This window comes from Hippocampus zosterae, chromosome 2 (assembly GCF_025434085.1).
Source record: "Hippocampus zosterae strain Florida chromosome 2, ASM2543408v3, whole genome shotgun sequence".
Classification (NCBI taxonomy): Eukaryota; Metazoa; Chordata; class Actinopteri; order Syngnathiformes; family Syngnathidae; genus Hippocampus; species Hippocampus zosterae.
In genome coordinates this window covers 6,391,272-6,409,914 of record NC_067452.1, presented here as the reverse complement: position 1 = coordinate 6,409,914, position 18,643 = coordinate 6,391,272, and the positions used below count along the sequence as shown (strand labels likewise).

At 43.1% G+C, this 18,643-nt stretch overlaps 1 protein-coding gene across 1 annotated transcript in view; it reads right to left on the bottom strand.

Annotated features, from left to right (window-relative positions):
- Positions 1 to 12,268, bottom strand: part of creb3l1 (cAMP responsive element binding protein 3-like 1) — a 39,537-nt gene extending 27,269 nt beyond the window's left edge. The window contains exon 1 of the mRNA XM_052057619.1: positions 11,888 to 12,268. Coding sequence (XP_051913579.1) covers positions 11,888 to 11,995 — 108 coding nt within the window. The 5' untranslated portion in view covers positions 11,996 to 12,268. The remainder of the gene's footprint in view (positions 1 to 11,887) is intronic.
- Positions 12,269 to 18,643: the final 6,375 nt, after the last annotated feature.

The following is an 18,643-nucleotide window of genomic DNA, read 5'->3' as shown; positions in this document are numbered from 1 at the left end:
GAATACTATTGGTCAGTCCCCACGCGGGTCTGTTATTTTTACACAGCTTCTTTTTTAAAATCAATCTAAAGTGTTCTTTGTCAATGTAATGTTAATGGCAGACAGTTTACCTGTAAAGAGCCTCCATCAAAGAAAAATGTTCATGGATTTCATATTAATCACCCTTATGAAAGTTAGCAAAATAACCACCCACGTTGCTATTAGGAAGTGAAGATGAATGGATTTTAAGGCATTCCCATGAGTCACACAGTCTATAATGACCCGATTGTCACCTCCACTGCGCTGATGTCATTGCATACAACACATGTTCATCCTGAACGAAGATGAGTCACCGAGCTGAGATGTTCTGGAAGCCTGGGACACTGCGGTGCTCAGACTTCATGGGCATCCAGGGAGATTTTGATTTGAATGAGGCAAGGAGACTGCATTTCAATGTTGGATTCCAGGAAACCCGCGTGAGCTCATGTGCAAAAATAGCATCAACTGTCGCCGCATGTCAAATCACTTCACAAGCATGAATTTAAAAAGCTAATGAGGATTCATGTTATTTTAATATGAACTATGGTCTGCGTGTGCTCAAATGGCTTGCTAGTAACCACAAAGCAGCGCTGCAGGTCCATTCCGTGCTCTACATCCATCCATCAAATTTAAAAAGCAATGACCATACATTAAAAGTGAATTGACGTCACAACGGTGTAGCATCTTAAAATGTAGTTTTAACCTCAAAATGTCATTGTACATTATGTTAGCTTGTCTTTGCGGTTGAACATGCCCGCGTTGAAGGTCTGGGATGGGTGCAATGTTCTGTGAAATCACATGGAATATAAGCACACATATGACTAATCGGGGGACATTAAATTAAGAAATATTGTATTTGCTCCATCAGGAGGTTAAGGACCACAAGATCCACATGGCTAGACATGAAATAAATGCTGCAGATCTCCTCATCCTTTCCTGCTATGTTGAACCACAAACTAATATAGAACATTAACATTGATGTCATGTACAAAAAGGAGATTTCTTGAGGAAGCTCACTGCACTTGACACGGCGGAAAAAGAAATAGGGGTCCGTGCATGACACTGGCAGGTAAACTGCAAGCTCTCCCCTTGCAAATGATGTCGTCGGCCGTGGCAATTGGAGACCGCCTTGCATCCTGATTATGCGCTTGTGTGGGAACGCCACCCTCCCCCAACACACAGACGCATTTACAACAGAGGCTGGGTGCTGTTAAAATATTTTCCGTATGATAATGATTTATACTCTGTTCAATCAATTGATTTCTAAAATGATTCGGATGGATTGTCCATTGCTGATGCCACATACTGTCGTGTACATGAACGAAATCGGATGACTTCAACTTTGGGTTTGAACTTATCTACCTGCTCTTCAATCAAACGCACCAAAATCACATTCGACCACCTGTACTGCAAAACAGATCTCCATTTTGCAAGTCTAATGTTCAGTATACTTTGTGTTATCATATTTGCAGATGTGCTGGGGGGTGAGGGAGGGACGCCCAGTGAGGCGTAGCGCAGGTGTGACCAACCCGTGGCTCGCGAGCCGCATGCGGCTCTTTGGCTGATTCAATGCGAACTTTTCACATGACACGCATCGAAAACGCCTCGGTGGTTGCACTGCCATTCAAACAACGGCGCTAAATACAGCAGAATTTACTATGTCAGCCTATCATTAATCCTGTTACTTGATTGACATACAGGGAAACCAGTCAGATGACAACTGAATTTTGACCTTTAGGTCACAGCACATGCACAAATAATGGCGCTAAGTGCTAAGCTAGTCAGCAAATTACTTCTGATTTTAAAGCAGGGGTACCCAACACGTCGATCGCGATCGACGTATTGGGTAGCGGCCGCGGGCTGGTCCCAAGTCGAGGGGTGGGAGGAGGAAAATGGGGTTTGGGGTGAAAAAAGATTTGTGTGTCTGTGTGTTTCGGTTTCGTTCATGTTCCAGCTGTTACTCACCATGCTGTGCACGCGTTATGCGTTGCATACGTGTTGCATGGTTGGGCGCCCGCGTGCATGTTTGCGTGCATGTGTGTGTGTGTGTGTGTGTATGCTTGCACATGCGTGATCAGGTCGATTGCGCGAGGTTGGTCGCTTCAAAAGTCGATCTTCGGTCATAAAAGTATTCCCTATCTGGCAAGCTGACCCAAGTCGTAAGTAACTGCTGCAGCTCGCATGCAGACCTTGCCTGCTTCGAGTGGCGACAACGGAATACAAGCCAGATGTGAAAAGGATTGTTCAAGAGAAGAAATGCCAGAAGTTCCTGCACGAGGGTGCTCAGCAACATACATAGGAAGAGAAAAACCTTATTTTATTTTTGTTTGTGGACTCGGTTAAACTGAGAGTTTGTGCGTGTGAGACAGTGCACACACTATTCATTGTTGAAAATGACTGCCCTGCCCTGCGTGTGTGTGTGTGTGTCTGTGTGTGTTTGTGAGAAAGCGGAAGGGATGGGGTGATGTCCATGTGTGTCTATGTGTACGATGTGGCTCTTTGCAGTAACAGAGTAAACGAAATTGGCTCTTAGTCTCTGACTGGTTGGCCACCTCTGGCATAGTGCATCTTCTAAATTCACAAATCCACAGATCTAGATCATTGCCCTGGCAAGAAAATGACGATGCACTCATTTTTTCGCTGAGCGCAGCCTACTTTCTGTTTCTACATTGTCGGATAAGTCACACCAATCTACTAAAAGAGGGCCCCAAAAGTGTTTTGTTTGATTTTTTTTTTTTTTTGCCTTTTCACTGTTTCGGTGATCGAAAAGATGAAACACTTGATGATGACGATGAAAAAACTGAAAAACCTTTCTGTTCCATTTGTCGATTTGCATTAAGACTCTGGATCATGCCACCGGCAGAAGTAGTCTGATGACTTGGTGGAAGTGTATTAACCCTTTCGGGGACAGTGGTTACTACAGTGGAGGGCTTATCATGTATCATGTTATCAGGTTACAGGGTGCAAGAAAGGGTTGAGAATGGACAGAAGACAAAGTACAGCGAGCTGGCGGACAACTTTTTGAACCCGAGCAGCAACAATTTTCTCGTTCCAAACACTATAGTTCTACTTTGCCCACCCATGACAGATTTCTCCCTCCTCCAACACACTTGATTCAAATGGTCAGGATCGTTATCAGGCTTCCACAAAGCTTGCTGGTGAGCTGATCAATTGAATCGGTGTGTTTGGGGGAGGGAGACGCCTAAACCGGGTTGAATCGCGGCTGTTGAGGACCGGACTTGGGCACCCGGTCCCTTTGGGTATGTAAACTTCGAAGCACAAGTGTATGTATCACAATTTATCACGAGGTGGCAGACATCAGTTGTGCTCATAAAGACACATTGGTCATAGCGGCGTTGTAACAGCCGAGTATGCCGAAGAAAAGCGGAATGTGGGTTGTGTTTCATCTTTGATATAGAGCATATGGTTTAATCGTTCACATTTTTTTGTTAACATTGTCACGGCCTCATTGATCTGAGAAGCGATTCATGTTTAAGCCTCGACAGACATTTAAACTCTTTCAATGCTCATGTCACATGTGTCCTATCTGTCTTGGCCTTGTCTTATTGCAGACCTCAGTCTGTTTCTCACAACAGCCGAACGTGATCATTATAATCTTTGAAAGTTCCTCAAATGCTTCAGTGATCCACTGGGATTATTCTGTCCGTTGCGTCAACCGCATGAACCATACAAATACAAACGAGACGTTAGTTCTGACGTTAGGACAGACACTTGTTGCGAGAACTGTCATCAAAGTGGACCTTTCATTTTCTTTGCACAAAGCTCTATGCTGGGAAGCGCTTTAACTCGTACAGCTTAGTCTCATACTTGTGTGTCATTAGCAAGGGAGGAAAAGAGCAATGCAAGGTGCCGCCACTAGCTTCCATGAACATGTTCATGAGCACAGATTCAAACAATTTGCAAATGACAAGAGTAGCTAAAGTAGGCAAAAGAGGAGCAAAGTGAAGGGCACCTTAAATTCACCAGGTTGCGTGAATGTGCAATCGAAAGTAGGGTTCGTCTGATTTTTATCGTGTGTTGTGCACTGGAGACAACCGCCACAGCACAGTGCAAACATAAGCGTACCTTCAATCACAATTGTTACTCTCCTCCCCGAATAATCAAAATGTCTAGGAAAACTGACCTGTAAGAAGCAGCACTGGGCACAAATGCAAAGAAGTCAAGAGTCTAGTCGGAGAAGATGAAATTTGGGCTTTTCTGGTAACTACAGGGCAGTGTCAAACTCTTGTCACTTTGACTGTGGTGCAGGACATGCGAGATATGTTCTCCAAACACTTAACGCAACCCGTTGGTCCTTAATTTGAATCTGGCAACAGTGCCATCTTAAGATCGCTCTCTCACTGGATCTGGTTCGCATCACAATCAGGGAGTCTGAAGAGACTCTCAACGACTAATCAATTATCATCTTGATCGATAATTATTTTGCTTAATTATTGAGACAATTTGTTTCATTGAATACTGACCAAGTCCTCAGAATGTCAAGTTTCTCAACAGTAAATATTCAGAGATTTATGTAGTGCTGCATGAAAGCGGACTTATTATCGATGTGTTTAATTCGAAGAAGAGCTTTGCAAACATCTGCTTTTACTTTGGAAAACAATGATCAACATTTTTGCCTATGTCACGTACCAAACCAGTGATATCATCTTAATTTCTATTTGTGCTTTTTCAGCAGTGTTAATTTGATGCCCTAGGTTGTTTTTTTTAAATAGCAGGTGAAATAGTTTTTTTGTTATCTCATTCAATGATTCATCAACAAAATTATTGACAAATTAATTTATTATTAAAGTAAGTTAGTTGCAGCCCTAGTTACAATGGAGCTCCTAGCTATGCATGCATTCGTTTTAAAGCTTCTTTTTGATCCAGGAAAGTATTCTTTCTAGTTTTCAAGTACAAAGCAGTTTTAAGAACAGTTCCGTTTTATTTCAAGGTATAGCTTTTGCAGTGATTGAAAGACAGTTCTTGTCTTCTACAGTATGTTAAAATTGTATGTATGGCTAGAATATTATTTGAATGATCCTTTAAAAAAAAAACAATAATTCTTCTCTGGTCCTTTCTTATCACTCAAATTTAATTTTTTTGTTATTTTTTTTTCTTAACTTATCACACACAGAAGCTCTCACAAAGGAGACGATGATAGTTTCTGGGCTGGTGATTTAACTCCAGTTAGCAACCGAAGTTAGAAAGAAGGAAAGCCCTCTATTTCAACTGGCTACAACCACCGGCGCAGATGTGACCGGGCCCACCGAACCATCAAGAAAGTTGATTACCTGTCTTATATTTTAATTCAGTGGTCCCCAAACCTTTTTTGTGCCACAGTCCAGTTGAGACAAGCACATGTTGTTCGCGGACCAGCAACCTTTTCTTTCACACTTTTAAAGCACTGGTACTGACAACAATGATAATTATAGAGTGATTGAAAATGTTATTAACTTCGATTATTTTCATGAATTTCAAAGAGTGTTCTTCTACTGTACAACAAATAACACTGTGACTGTCACGTTGCGCCCGAGGCGATGAAAAATCGCCTCGTGCACAACAAAAAATAACGAGGTGGATCCCAGGAAAAAGCAGACACGAAAAGGTCTTGTATGAAAAAACAAAGGGTTTTAATACGAACAGAAAGAGCCCGACAGGGAAAACGGAAACAGAAAACGCTGGTCAAATAAGGACCAGGAAATAAGGAAAAACAACCGAAAACGCTCGCGAAAAAACAAAGAGCGAGGAAGTATTGAGATCAGTAATCTAGAGCAACCACAATCTGGGTGAGACGCGAATAACAATAGTAGAGGCCGTAAGGCAAAAAGGCAGCGAGTAAATACAAACGATGAAATAGCGAGAGAGAGCAATGGCACGGTAAGGAATTCTCCGGCAGTGAGAGGACTGCCGGAGTCTCCTAATAAAGGAGGGTAATCAGCCCGAAATTACGAACAGGTGTGCAGAACAGGCGGAGGAAAAAACCCGCCACCTGCTGGCGGGCACGCGACGTGACAGTGACTAAGAAAAAGACCAAACACGAATAATAATTATCCCTTATAATCATTTTTAATCCTTCATACGGCGTTAGCTTCTTGCAAATGTGACAGATCAAAAGATGACATGAATGATTGCTGCTTTCATTCGGTGTCATAATTCCATTCTGTTTAGTCCCCAGCAGGTGGCAATGGTGTTCCGGTCTTTGCGCTGTGCCTCATATTCTTGTTCTTTTCCGGAATTAGTTTGCCAATGTTTATTATTACTCTCCGTTTCGGTATTTTCTCCACAGGGTGTGGCTCGCCCGTAGAGATAAGGTGAGAAGCTCGGTCATCCGGGATGGGCTCAAAGTCGAGCCGTTTCTCCTCCACGTTGAGTGGAGCTAGATGAGGTGGCTCAGGCAGCTAATTAGAATGCCTCCTGGACAACTCCCTGGTGAGTTGTCCTGGGCATGTCTTACCGGTGAGAGGCCCCGGGGACAACCAAGGACACGCTGAAGGGAGTATGTCTCCCCGGGATCCCCCCGGGAAGAGGTGGCTGGGGACAGGGAAGTCTGGGCATCCCTGCTAAAGCTGTTGCCCCCGTGACTCGACCCCGGTAGAAAATGGATGGCTACGTGGATGGATGGTCATCTTGTCCCTGGTTGACAAGCTATTTTCATTTGCATTTTTCCCTTGCCTTCTGCAAGTGCTTTTGATTTCTCTTGTTTTCTCCTGGTGTGCCCACTAGTGTCATTATTAGTATTTTGTCAGCTTTCCACCATTTTTGCTGTAAATTAATATTTTTCATCCACATTTATCTGAGTTTACGTTTATAGAGTCCGATTCTGTTCCGGAACCTTTCGGAACCATAAACAAATTATCCGACCATACACTCTGTAGACTCACATAAAATTTTGCATGCGCTGGCCAGCCAAGGATGACTGGTGGGACGGCAGGCCTTCGCGCGCACGGAGCTCCGCAGCGCAGTTGCTTAGCTGGCCCAAAGGCTTTCGGGTCTAGCATTGACTAACAACTTTCCCAAGTATCGCACCCCTCAGAACCACGCCCGTCACCTGTTGTAGCGACCCCTCCTGCGCTACCTAGCTGGGAGATTAACTTGTCTTACCCGCCTCGTTGTAGGGGTGAACCCGGTGGTTGCAGTCAATTCCTGCACCATTGCAGTCTCATTTACTCGACCAACAGCCCACTTACCACTAGATAGTACTAGGATTGCCTTCATTATGAGTGTGTTAACTCGTAAAACTCACAGCAGGTCTCAATCGGCCACCCAAGTCTCCATTGGGGGCCAGATTTTTCTTTAATGAGGAAAAAGACAAGTCTTTGCATCTGTGTGGATTACCGAGGGCTAAACGAAATTACTATTAAGAATAATGACCCTCTTCCTCTTTCGGACTCAGCATTTGCACCATTACAGTCAGCCAAAATGTTCTCAAAATTGCACCTGTGTAGTGCCTACCATTTGGTAAGAATTGGTGAGGGGGATGAGTGGAAGACGGCATTCATGACACCTATAGGACATTTTGAGTATTTAGTCATGCCATTTGGCCTTAGCAATGCACCGGCCGTTTTTAAAAATCTCATTAATGATGTTCTCAGGGATCTAATATGTTGTTTCGTTTATCTCAATGCCAGATTGATTTTTTTTCAAAAATCTAAAGGAACACCAACAGCATATCTGAACCGTTTTGCAGCAGATTCTTGAAAACAAGCTATTTGTTAAGGCAGAAAAATGTGAGTTTCGTGTTGAATCCATATAATTCCTGGGGTTCATGAAAGAGCGGTGTCAGCTCAGAGGTGATCCTTGGAAGACTCAGTGATTGGGTAGCCTACGCCCACCCACCACTCGAAAGTAATTGCAATGTTTCTTGGGATTTGCTAACTTCTACTACGGCTTTATTAGAAATTACAGCTAAATGGCAGCTCCATTAACAGGTCTCACATCCACTAAGACACAATTTCGATGGAATTCCGAGGCTGAAACCTTCAATGACCTCCAGAATGCTTTCACTAACCCGCCTGTAATAAAAACCACCCTAACGCCGAACTTCCGTTTGTTTCAGAAGTGGGCCCTTCGGATTCAGGAGTGGGGGCAGTGTTGTCCCAGCACTCCCCAATCGACCAGAGACTCCACCCTTGCGCCTTCTTCTCTCAACGACACACGAAGACCGAATCAAACTGCAATGTGGAAAACAGGGCACTACTGGCCATCGTCCAAGCATTACAGGTGTGGAAGCATTGGCTCAAAGGCACTAAGGAGCCGATCATAGTGTACACCGATCAAAAGAATTGATCATACATTCGTTCGGCTAAGAGACTTAACTTCCGTCAAGCCCGCTGGGCTCTGTTAATCACACGTTACACATTTGACATTAACAAACCGCATAGGATCGAAGAACACCAAACCCGACGCAATATCACAAATTTATGATCTAAACGAAGAAAGGACAACTTCCTACCAGACCATAGCATCATGGAGGCGCTTAGGTGGGAAATAGAGCAAAAAATTGAGGAGGCTCAGGAAGAGACTTTGGTTCGATCTGGGTGCCCCCCACGTCTCCGCTCAGAAGTAATACAATGGGGGCACAGTTCCAAGATAGCTTGCCATCCCATAATCAACCGTACCCTTCAGCTAATTATGCAGCGATTTTGGTGGCTGGAGCTAATGAACGACGCCACTGACTTTGTTCGAGCCTGCTCTGCTTGTGCTGCTAGTAAGGCTACATGTCAACAGCCCGCGAGGTTATTGCACTCATTACCGATTCCACCTCGACCATGGTCCCATATTTCTCTGGACTTTGTCACTGGCCTTCCTTGGTCCCGTGGAAAGACTGTCATCTTGAATAAAACTTCCCATTGCTGATGAACACTTGAGTCGACTATGGGACTGCATTGTAATGTTGGTTATTATGACTGTAATTTGGGACCTAAGTATCTTTCAAAGTGGCACTTGGTGTAAAACGTTTGAGTACCACTGCTCTATCACATCCCGCACCACACCATCTTTTAGAGACAACTGATCATCGGGCTTTTACTGACTTTGTTCGTAAAGTGGAATCGTGCGTTGGATGACATAACTGTGAGTCTCACCATTTAATGGATTTGGATGCTCATCACGATTATTTTCTGATTGAAATGAAATGAAAATTATGCCACAGAGTTAAAAGAAGAAGGCAGTGCTCCCTACTGTCTTTGATTTCATGCGGCTACAGTGGTTTGGCTGCATTTAGCTTCACTTGAGTTAATGTGGAGACTAAAGTCAGTTATAGTTCTCAGGAAAACAGGAGACACACACACGCACGCAGACACGCGCACACACACACACACACACACACACACACACACACACACACACACACACACAGCATGCCTGCTTGCATTCCTTCTTCCAGCTGCATGGCCAATGCGAAGAGAGCATGCAAATAAGATGGGCGTGCCTTTCTACAGCTGGAGTGCAGGGTTTGAATGGGGAGTAGCGCAAAAAAAAAAAAAGAAATTACAATAGAACATGGAATCAATTTGGGGTGACAAACTCGTTTCGTCACAGGCCACATTACAGTTATGATTGCCCCCAGAGGGGCATTATGATTGAAACCAGATCAATGTATTTTCACTTCACCAGATTATGCCCCACAAGACAGAATGATGGATAACTCGTTTTGGAATCAGAAGTCAAGGAAAATTATTTGGTAACAAAACACTGCCATTTTAGATGTCAGGTTTGGTTCATTTGCTACTGACGTTTAAGCGTTTATGTCTAATGCTGGCCAAATTTCTTCGGGCACCTGTTATTAAAAAGACCATCAAGCATAATTAAGTTTTATAATGACAAGCTCTCTCAATTTGATGAGCTCTCATTTGACCATCTTGAACAGGAGAGTGAATTCATATTTTTCCAGACACATTTGCAACTGCTCACTTGGCGTCTTTGAGAAGTAAAAGATTAATCATATGCAACAACCATTCTTCCATCCATACATTTTCCACACCACTTGTGATCGGGGCCTCTGTGATCTGACTTTGGGTGAAAGGCAAACAGCAACAGTCGATCACAGTGACACTCAGTGGGACCTGAACCCATGCTGCCTGAACGCAAGTCAGGCAAGTGAGCCGTTTGGTCATCAGTGACTCAAACGTAACATTCAACCACGCAAACCAAAATTTCTCTCTGAGAATGTCAGACAATTTGCATAATTTATTCGTGAAGCAATTATGTGTTTGACCTTTTTTTTCTTTTTTTGGGGCGGGGGTAGAAACAAGTGCATTTTGGTTCAAGAGCTTTGACAAACGGAATCATAAAAGATGATGATTGTTGAATCCAATGTCACGTGTGCTTTGGCTCACATGTGTCTTGGCTTTTTGCTGAATCACACAAAATGCCATCCATTTCCCAGAATGAGCTTCTTGTCACCGCTGCTATTGCATGATGTACTCAATTTTGTCACAGTGCGTTGCATCAGCTGTGATCCGGTGCATGATGTCACAGAGGACGCAGATCCTGGGTGATGCTGCTGTTTTTAAATCAAAGTCAGTAGATGATGGCAGCTGTGCGCTGAGTGCAGGTTTAGCACTGTTGCCTCATAATAAGATTTTTCTGTCGTCACGTCTTCATGTGCATTGAAGACTCGACATTGTCCGTTTCTACGAATTTGAGTGTGATGAGTGACAAACAACAACAACAACAATGGAGGCGAACGCGGTCTCCAAGTACTTATTCTCAGTATATGGCTATTAAAGAGAAAATTGATATTTTAGTGAAGATGGGAATAAAAAAAGCCATTGCAAAAAAGCGGACACTAAAGATTACCAATCATATTAAAGTGTTCAGAGCTAAGGCATACCAACAGAATAAATAGGCTAGGTATGTTTTATTTGGTCATTCCTTTGTGTGAATCATCAAAGTGAGAATAACACGATGATGACCAATGTGCTCGGCCAATTAGCGACCCTTAACTGGCACTGAAACTAGAAATAGTACCTGGTAGCTTTAGCAAGAGGTGCCTTGTTGAGCCGGGTTCGTACAGTGCCATGGGGAAAAATTTAGAAAAACAACAACAACAAAAATGACAACAACAAAAAAGGGGAGATATATTGTGGACAGAAAAATAATCATGTCATGGTATTGCAGAAAGATCATGTCACCTAGTATCTGATGTGAAATACACACACACACACTGATAATCAGATTTTGACACCCATTCGCTCCTTCTGATTGAAGTCATTGAAGGCCTGATTATCGGAAAGTTAAGCCTGACTGACCATCCAGTGATGTGGTGTCTTAACAGTGATTTTTTTCCCTCTCCAATCTGCGGTTGGAGGATAAGTAACTTTGTGTTGTCAATAAAAATTATGAGAAAAAGGTTCTTCACTGCAATGTATGCAAATAGTTAGTCTACTTTCGTGAACTTCTTCGACACCACCTTCTTTTTCTTTGTGTTTTTCGCAGTCTGGATGATCTGTGGCATTAATCTGAAACGTCCAGAGGTAAGCACACCAATAAGGGGGGGGGGGGGGGATCAATCTTTCTTATATACTGCAGAATAAAAGGAAGAAACGAGTAAGGTTAGCTGGAGTTGTTGTTTCCCATTTTGAATACCGCTTTTTTTCTGGAGTTTTACACTTTAAAGGGGTTAATTTGGGGGTTGACTGAACTCGTTTTGACCCACACGCACGTGCGCGCACGCACACACGAGGTGAAAAGGGAACAGCACCGGATATCAAGCAGGATCCGTCTCCTTAAGTCCGGGTCCGGGTGGACCATCCAGCTAAAGTGCGTTTGTTTTGAAGACAATTAAAAGGAGGCTACCGGCAGGAGGCAGGCGCACTTGGTTACGCGCAAGGTGTCGCACGAGAAGTGAGCGGCGTGTGTGACTCACCACGTTGGTGAGGAAATCTCCCTCGTGGAGTTCCTCCAGGTCCAACAGGTGCGTGCCTCCAGGTTGGTAGAGTTTATCGGACGTTAAAGTGTCTAAAATAGACTCCATCGCTGTAGCGTACGGCCGCGCACGTGCTGATAAGAACTAATTCATTCAAAAAAGGTTCTGAACGTCTGTCATGTGTGCAGCCGCGATATCAGCGTCCGCGGAGGACGCGAGTCAGTCACTGGACTTTGGCTGCGAGTGACACGCTCGACGGTGGCGACAATTCACATCTGTGTGGGCCCGACCGTCGGTCTCCATCCAGCTGCGAGAAAGCCGAGCTCCGTCTTAGTCTTCCAACCGCAGCGCTGTCGCTCCCACGGTCTGATGAATATGCAGCAAGCCCCGCCCACGCGGCGTCACGTGTCGCACACACCCAAACAGACACTGTACAATATTGTGAATTCACGTGCAGATGCTGTGCAGGAACTCGAGGTCTGAAATCAGCCTGTCCAAATTAGCCAGGCAGCACCCTGCCCCATGTACTCTTGGGTCAATGCCGAGTATGTAGTTCTTTATGATGGCGACTGGAGGCGGAACTAAGAGGTGACTGAGGTTTTGGGCCCTATTTTCGTGCCAAGTCTAGTGCAAAGCACACACTAATCGTGTGCATGGGTGGAGTTTTCTTTCTTTAAGTATTTTGCTAGACTTTGCACGTGAAGATTATTTTCGACTAACAGGGCGTTTGCGCCGTTGTGGGATGGATGTCGTTTGTTTTCCCAACCAATCCTAGCACCATCTCTAATTTGCATACAAATCAGGGCGGTCCAAGTCCAGTACGCCTGCTGTACTTGACTTTGTGGAAACGCAAATGGACTCACTGAGGTCCGTGCCTGACATTGGCATGTAAACTGCACTATCTATGGATATATTATGCAGCGAAGGCTGTTTGAAAGTGCTCTATAAATACTGTCGACTTGACTTGACTATCTCCACTTCGTGTTATGGAGTGAGCCTTAACCCTGATTGTGCATCTTTGTATGAACAAACAAACAATGTGTTTTCATACTCAATACTAGGGGTTGCCAACCTTTCTGAAACTAAAAGCTACTTCATATGTGCTGAATAATGCGAAAGGGCTTCCAGTTTGATACACACTTCTGACAAATGTGGTCAAATTACCTGTAATAATGTTAACATTATACTGCATGTAAATTATTTAATGACATTCATTTATGTGTGAAGACACTGATCATGTCCGTGATTTTCACATTTAAGCAACAGGTACATTTGAATATGCAACATTTATTTATTTCTATAAATGTCTGCCAGTTTTTATATCGTCATAAAATCACTTCTACACCATTCCTAGGAAATCACAATGACCATCTGCAGCCCCTTCTGAAGGTTTCTTATTTTTCCCTTCGAGTTTTGTTTTTGTGGGTTTCTTTGCTCTGCTGTGGGGTTAAGATCAGGGCATGTCTTTAATATTTGTCAAATGTGGGCATGTGAAGCTCTGAAACTTTTTAAAGTTTTTTTGTGATTAAGGACTCTAAAGTATAAACACGTTTAACTTGAACACTGACGAACAATTGTTTGCAATAGGTTCGTACGCTACTCATGTGGCACATTGGTGTCCTCCACTCAATGCAGTGCCGGGACAAAGGATTTCCCATCTTCCCGGTGTCTGATTTTGGCAAAGGAGTGCACTAAAACGTTTCAGATCATCGAGCCATTTTTAATCTCTCAAAGACAACCCAAGTAAATACAAAATGTCATTTGAAAATGGTTTGCTTATCAAGGGAGAAACCCAATCTGGCCCTTTGTTACATGGCGGCGTGCTAAATGCTTTTGGTTGTGTGAAGCACAATGGGTTGACCTGTGTGTGAAATGTGCTTCATAAATGCAGTTGCCTTGCCCTTGTCTTTGTGAAAAGGTTGCAGAATCATGCATTAACCTGTGACAGACCAAAATCAAGATGCCTTCCTTTCACTGGCCACACCCAGGATCAGATGACCAGATTTGTGAATCACTTGTCAGACAAACTGGAAGAGGCCACAAGAGCTCAAAAAGTAACATCCCACGATCTAAAGACAGTCAAGAATAAATGATGACTGAACCCCATTAGTCTAGAAAAGGTTAGAAATGCGTTGTCAAGCAGGACTCGAGACTGTGGGCAAAATACTGGCAAACTCGGGCAATTTTTCAGCTTGTGCAGGTATAAATGGCATGATGCTCACTGTGCTACCATCTTGTTCATGTTGAAAATATGTACAACAACAGCAAAATAATAGTTTAAAATACGTTGTTGTTGTTGTTTTTTTAAAGAGTTGGGGCATAACCAGAAAATGTTCAGGGTTGGGGTTAGGGGGTATGATCGGGTTAAACCAATTCCTCACCGAGTGGTGGGCATGCATGCGTACTTCATTCCATAGCCAGAACATATTTAAGCCAAATAACCTTTTGCTGATCTTAATTTACTACATAATGCAATTTTCTTTGCCGTGGCTTTGCTTTTCACAATCAGAGTGATCAATTGTCATTGATGCCATTTTACATTCTCAATCAATGGCTCTTTCATTCAAATTACATCAAAAAAGCACCCCCAAAAAATCTCTCGATTCTACACAATTCTAAACTTTTCTTTTGTTTCTTACTTATTTTTGCTCCTGTTTGTTTTATGAGTGTGTGAAGGATTGGTATTTGTGTGCATTTTATTTCATGAATCTGTGATTGTGAATGGTATGATAAACAATGACTTCTCAGCCACGTTGTTTGCTTGCTACACCGTGAAAGCAATGATTTTGATTGATGTCGACTGTAAGCATCAAGTGTTCTTCACATCAGACAGATTCTGTACATTCATTCCAGTTTTATATGTGTTATTACAATATGCAGTTAAAATAAATTGGTCCAATAACCAAATTGTTGTGAGAGTATCAAGAGGTCTAAGAATAGTGCATCCTCATGATTAAGGCAAAGAAAAACATCTTGTGCCAAAATAGTGCATCTTTAAATCTATCATTGGAATAATAATGTCACTTTTTACTGGTCATCAGACTCAACACAAAGGCCTGATTTCAATTTTTGCTGCCAAGTGCGGCACAACCACTTTCTAGGTTGAGGGGTCAATGACTTTTTTCACATATAGGGTCAGATTTCCCCCAAAGAATGGATACAGTGTAGGGTGATAATTTAGAGACAGCCTGTTTACTTGGGTAAGAGTTGTGTTTGTGAGATATTAAAAATGAGATCATGCTTGGTTATCTGAGACATGTAAATGATATCATACATGCAAAAAAGAAATACTGAACTCAGGAAGGGGACAATTGTAAATTTCCCCAGTGTGGGACGAATAAAGGATATCTTATCTTAAAAGCTTTTTTCATGGCATCGTACATATACTGCACTCTTTTATACTATAAATGTCAAACCAAGTTGCCAGGTTCCCACGACAGAGTCACAACAGGGCAACACTACGTGTGTGATTCTCTATTGCCGACTGTTGCTGTCATCACTATTTCCATGTCTTTTTAAAGCTGTTTGTTAATCCTTCATTTCAAATTGTAACACTGCCGTCCCCCAAATTTGAATCTGAGGGGATTAAGCTACTCATCCACCTTTGAAAAAAAAAACTATTCTGCAGCTCCAGACCCCACTTTGATGAACAAGACTGCATGTAATGTAGAAGCGTGAGACGAGCCGGAACTATTGTAAGTGTACCATTTTGTTTGTATCCCTGATTTGTTACACAATCTATGATGCAGCAAGAGGACCAGTTATGGTACATGTGTAGATTTTGCCATTTTGCATTTACTACATTCAGCAGTTTGCCAAAACACGCATGGAAACTGAAACCGGTCTCGGCTGTCGTAGACAAAGAAACCCAAATACTTGAAATGGCATTGATGTTTCCGTGGGATGAATTCTTACACACAGTAAAAGTTACGCATGTGGGCAGGTCCTCACACTATTTGTATTTAGCTCCAAGCACCAAAGTTCAACCTTGCAAACCCATTTTGGAATCTTTCCGAGCTTGCCACGGGATTTGCTCCTCAGTTGTAAAATCTGGGGCATTTCCAAACATATCGGAATAAAGAATACATCTCTGACACAGAACCATAGTTAATAACGCTCCCTTCTCGATCGTTACCAAATGAGCTCCTACTTGTCTTCCACAGGCTTCTTCGATTGTGTGATCGTCATCTCATCGTCCTCATTTTCTAAAGTTCGAACTCCTTAAGGGAGAGGCTGTTTCCCCACCTCTGGTTATGACGACGCTATGCTATGCTCCAACAAAGGGCCACCTGCCAATGGGACCGTAGGCTTCTTCATACAACAGTCAATCGTTTTGATTGTCTACGACAGGAACCTCGAAATTTGAGCATAATCTGTGACGTCACACTGATGAACCATCGTAGAAATATATATATATATATATTCCCCGCATCGAAAAGAACATAAAGTGAACATGTGTCAGCAACAAAACATTTATTAAAATGGAAACTTTTACGTATGGATATTAAATGTACCATTTTGCGAGACAAATGTAAATTATCAGCATCATCACTCTTTTCTTTTTTCTACCATCATGTGACATCATCAGAGAAGATGAGAGTGAAAAAGCAAACGTTTGTGGCATGAATCCATTCGCTGCTCAAAATATGTTTCAGTCTCACAAGACGTCTTGTGGCGGCCCGGTGGGCCAGTGTTTAGCGCGTCGACCTCACAGTGCAGCGGTACCGAGTTCAATTCCAGCTCCGACCTCCCTGTGTGGAGTTTGCATGTTCTCCCCGGGCCTGCGTGGGTTTTCTACGGCTGCTCCGGTTTCTCAGGCATTCCAAAAATATGCATGGCATGCTGAATGAACACTCTAAATCAGTGGTCACCAACATGGTGCCCGCGGGCACCAGGTAGCCCGTGAAGACCACTTGAGTAGCCCGCCAGTGCCTGGACATTGTGATTTGCTAGTAGAAATTATGATTTAAAAATGCAAACATTGGCAGTACTGTGAGACATTTCGAAACACGATCAAAGTCTGACAATTTAAATCATCAAGTATTAAAAATAACACATCCTCATATTATTGAAGGTATTTTGGACAAATATGTTATTTCAGACGTGTATCAATTTGGTAGCCCTTCACACAATCGGTACACATGAAGTTGCTCTCACCCTCAAAAATGTTGGTGACACCTGCTCTAAATTGTTCCTAGGTGTGAGCGTGGATGGTTGTTCGTCTCTGTGTGCCCTGCGATTGGCTGGCAGCCGGTTCAGGGTGTCCCTCATCTACTGCCCGAAGACGGCTGGGATAGGCTCCAGCACCCGCCGCGACCCTTGTGAGGATAAACGGAACGGAAAATGAATGAATGAAAGGCATCTTGTTTGATGTATTGAATGATAATAGTTTGAACTTGAGTTTTGTCACGCTTCTGAGTCCTTTGGGTTGAACGTAAAATTGTCCCAATTTTTGGGATGTTATGCTGAACCTAAAATCCCCACCACCACGAAACCTCCACGAGACTGCCATAAATTGGAATTTTCTTATCTCTGATCCTTTTTTAACGTGACTATTTTAGAAAACTCTTATCCAAACAAAAACATGGGAAATACTGACATAGTCACATTTTCATCATGACTTTCGCTTCTTTTCATTTCAATCAACCACATTAACAGGGTTAGTGGGAAAATGAAATGGATAGATAAATAATAATAATAATAATACATTTTATTTGTAAGATTTAAGTTGAATATGCAAGTCTGAATAGGTGGGTTTTGAGCTGGGGTTTGAATGTGGGAAGAGAGTCAAAATTACGAATATTGGGTGGAAGTGAGGTTATGGATGGCTTTGAATGTATAGAGAAGTATTTTGAAATTGATTCTAAGCTTGACAGGGAGCCAGTGGACTTGTCGAAGGAGGGGGGTCTCGTGATGATCCGGGCTGGTGAATTCTGAACAAGTTGAAGTTTATGCAGGAATTTGTGATGGACACCGAAGAGAAGTGAATTGCAATAGTCGATGCGGGAGGTGACGAGACTGTGAACAAGGATAGCGGTGGTGTGAGGAGTGAGTGAGGGACGGAGACGGTTGTTATTACGGAGGTGGAAATGTGCGGACCGGGTAATGTTATTGATGTGGGAGTGGAAGGGTAGTGAGCTGTCGAGGATGACACCCAGGCTCTTAACCTGGGGGGAAGGCGATACAGTGGAATTATCAATTGTGAGGGAAAAACTGTCGGCTTTGTGTAGAGTAGATTTGGTACCGACCAGAAGGAGTTCTGTTTTATTGCTGTTATTTATTGGAAGTTATGGGAGAATCAAGATTTGATTTCTGAGAGACAGTGAGAGAGGGAGGAGGGTGGAAGGGAGGTGTCGGGTTTGCTGGAGAGGTAGAGCTGGGTGTCATCCGCGAAGCAGTGAAAGTGTATACCAAAATTGCGAAAAATATTGCCAAGGGGGAAAAGGTAGATGATAAAAAGGAGGGGGTGGAAGCTCCTGTGATTCTAACTGGTTGTTGCCAGTCATGGCAGGAAAGTCGGCAAATGGTTGCTTACGTAATAACGCACAATGACTCATCATCTATTCTAGGCCAAAAGAGTTTACTTACCATTTGGACCTTTTGTCTCCTAGGTGACCACTATGACGTGACCAACCCCCCCTCATCAACATCCTCATTCATATGACCGTCATTCACTCCGCAGCTGTTCAGAGGTACAAGTGTAGTCATGGAGGCAGACATTCATGATGGTGAATATTGATTTATGCTTAACCTTGA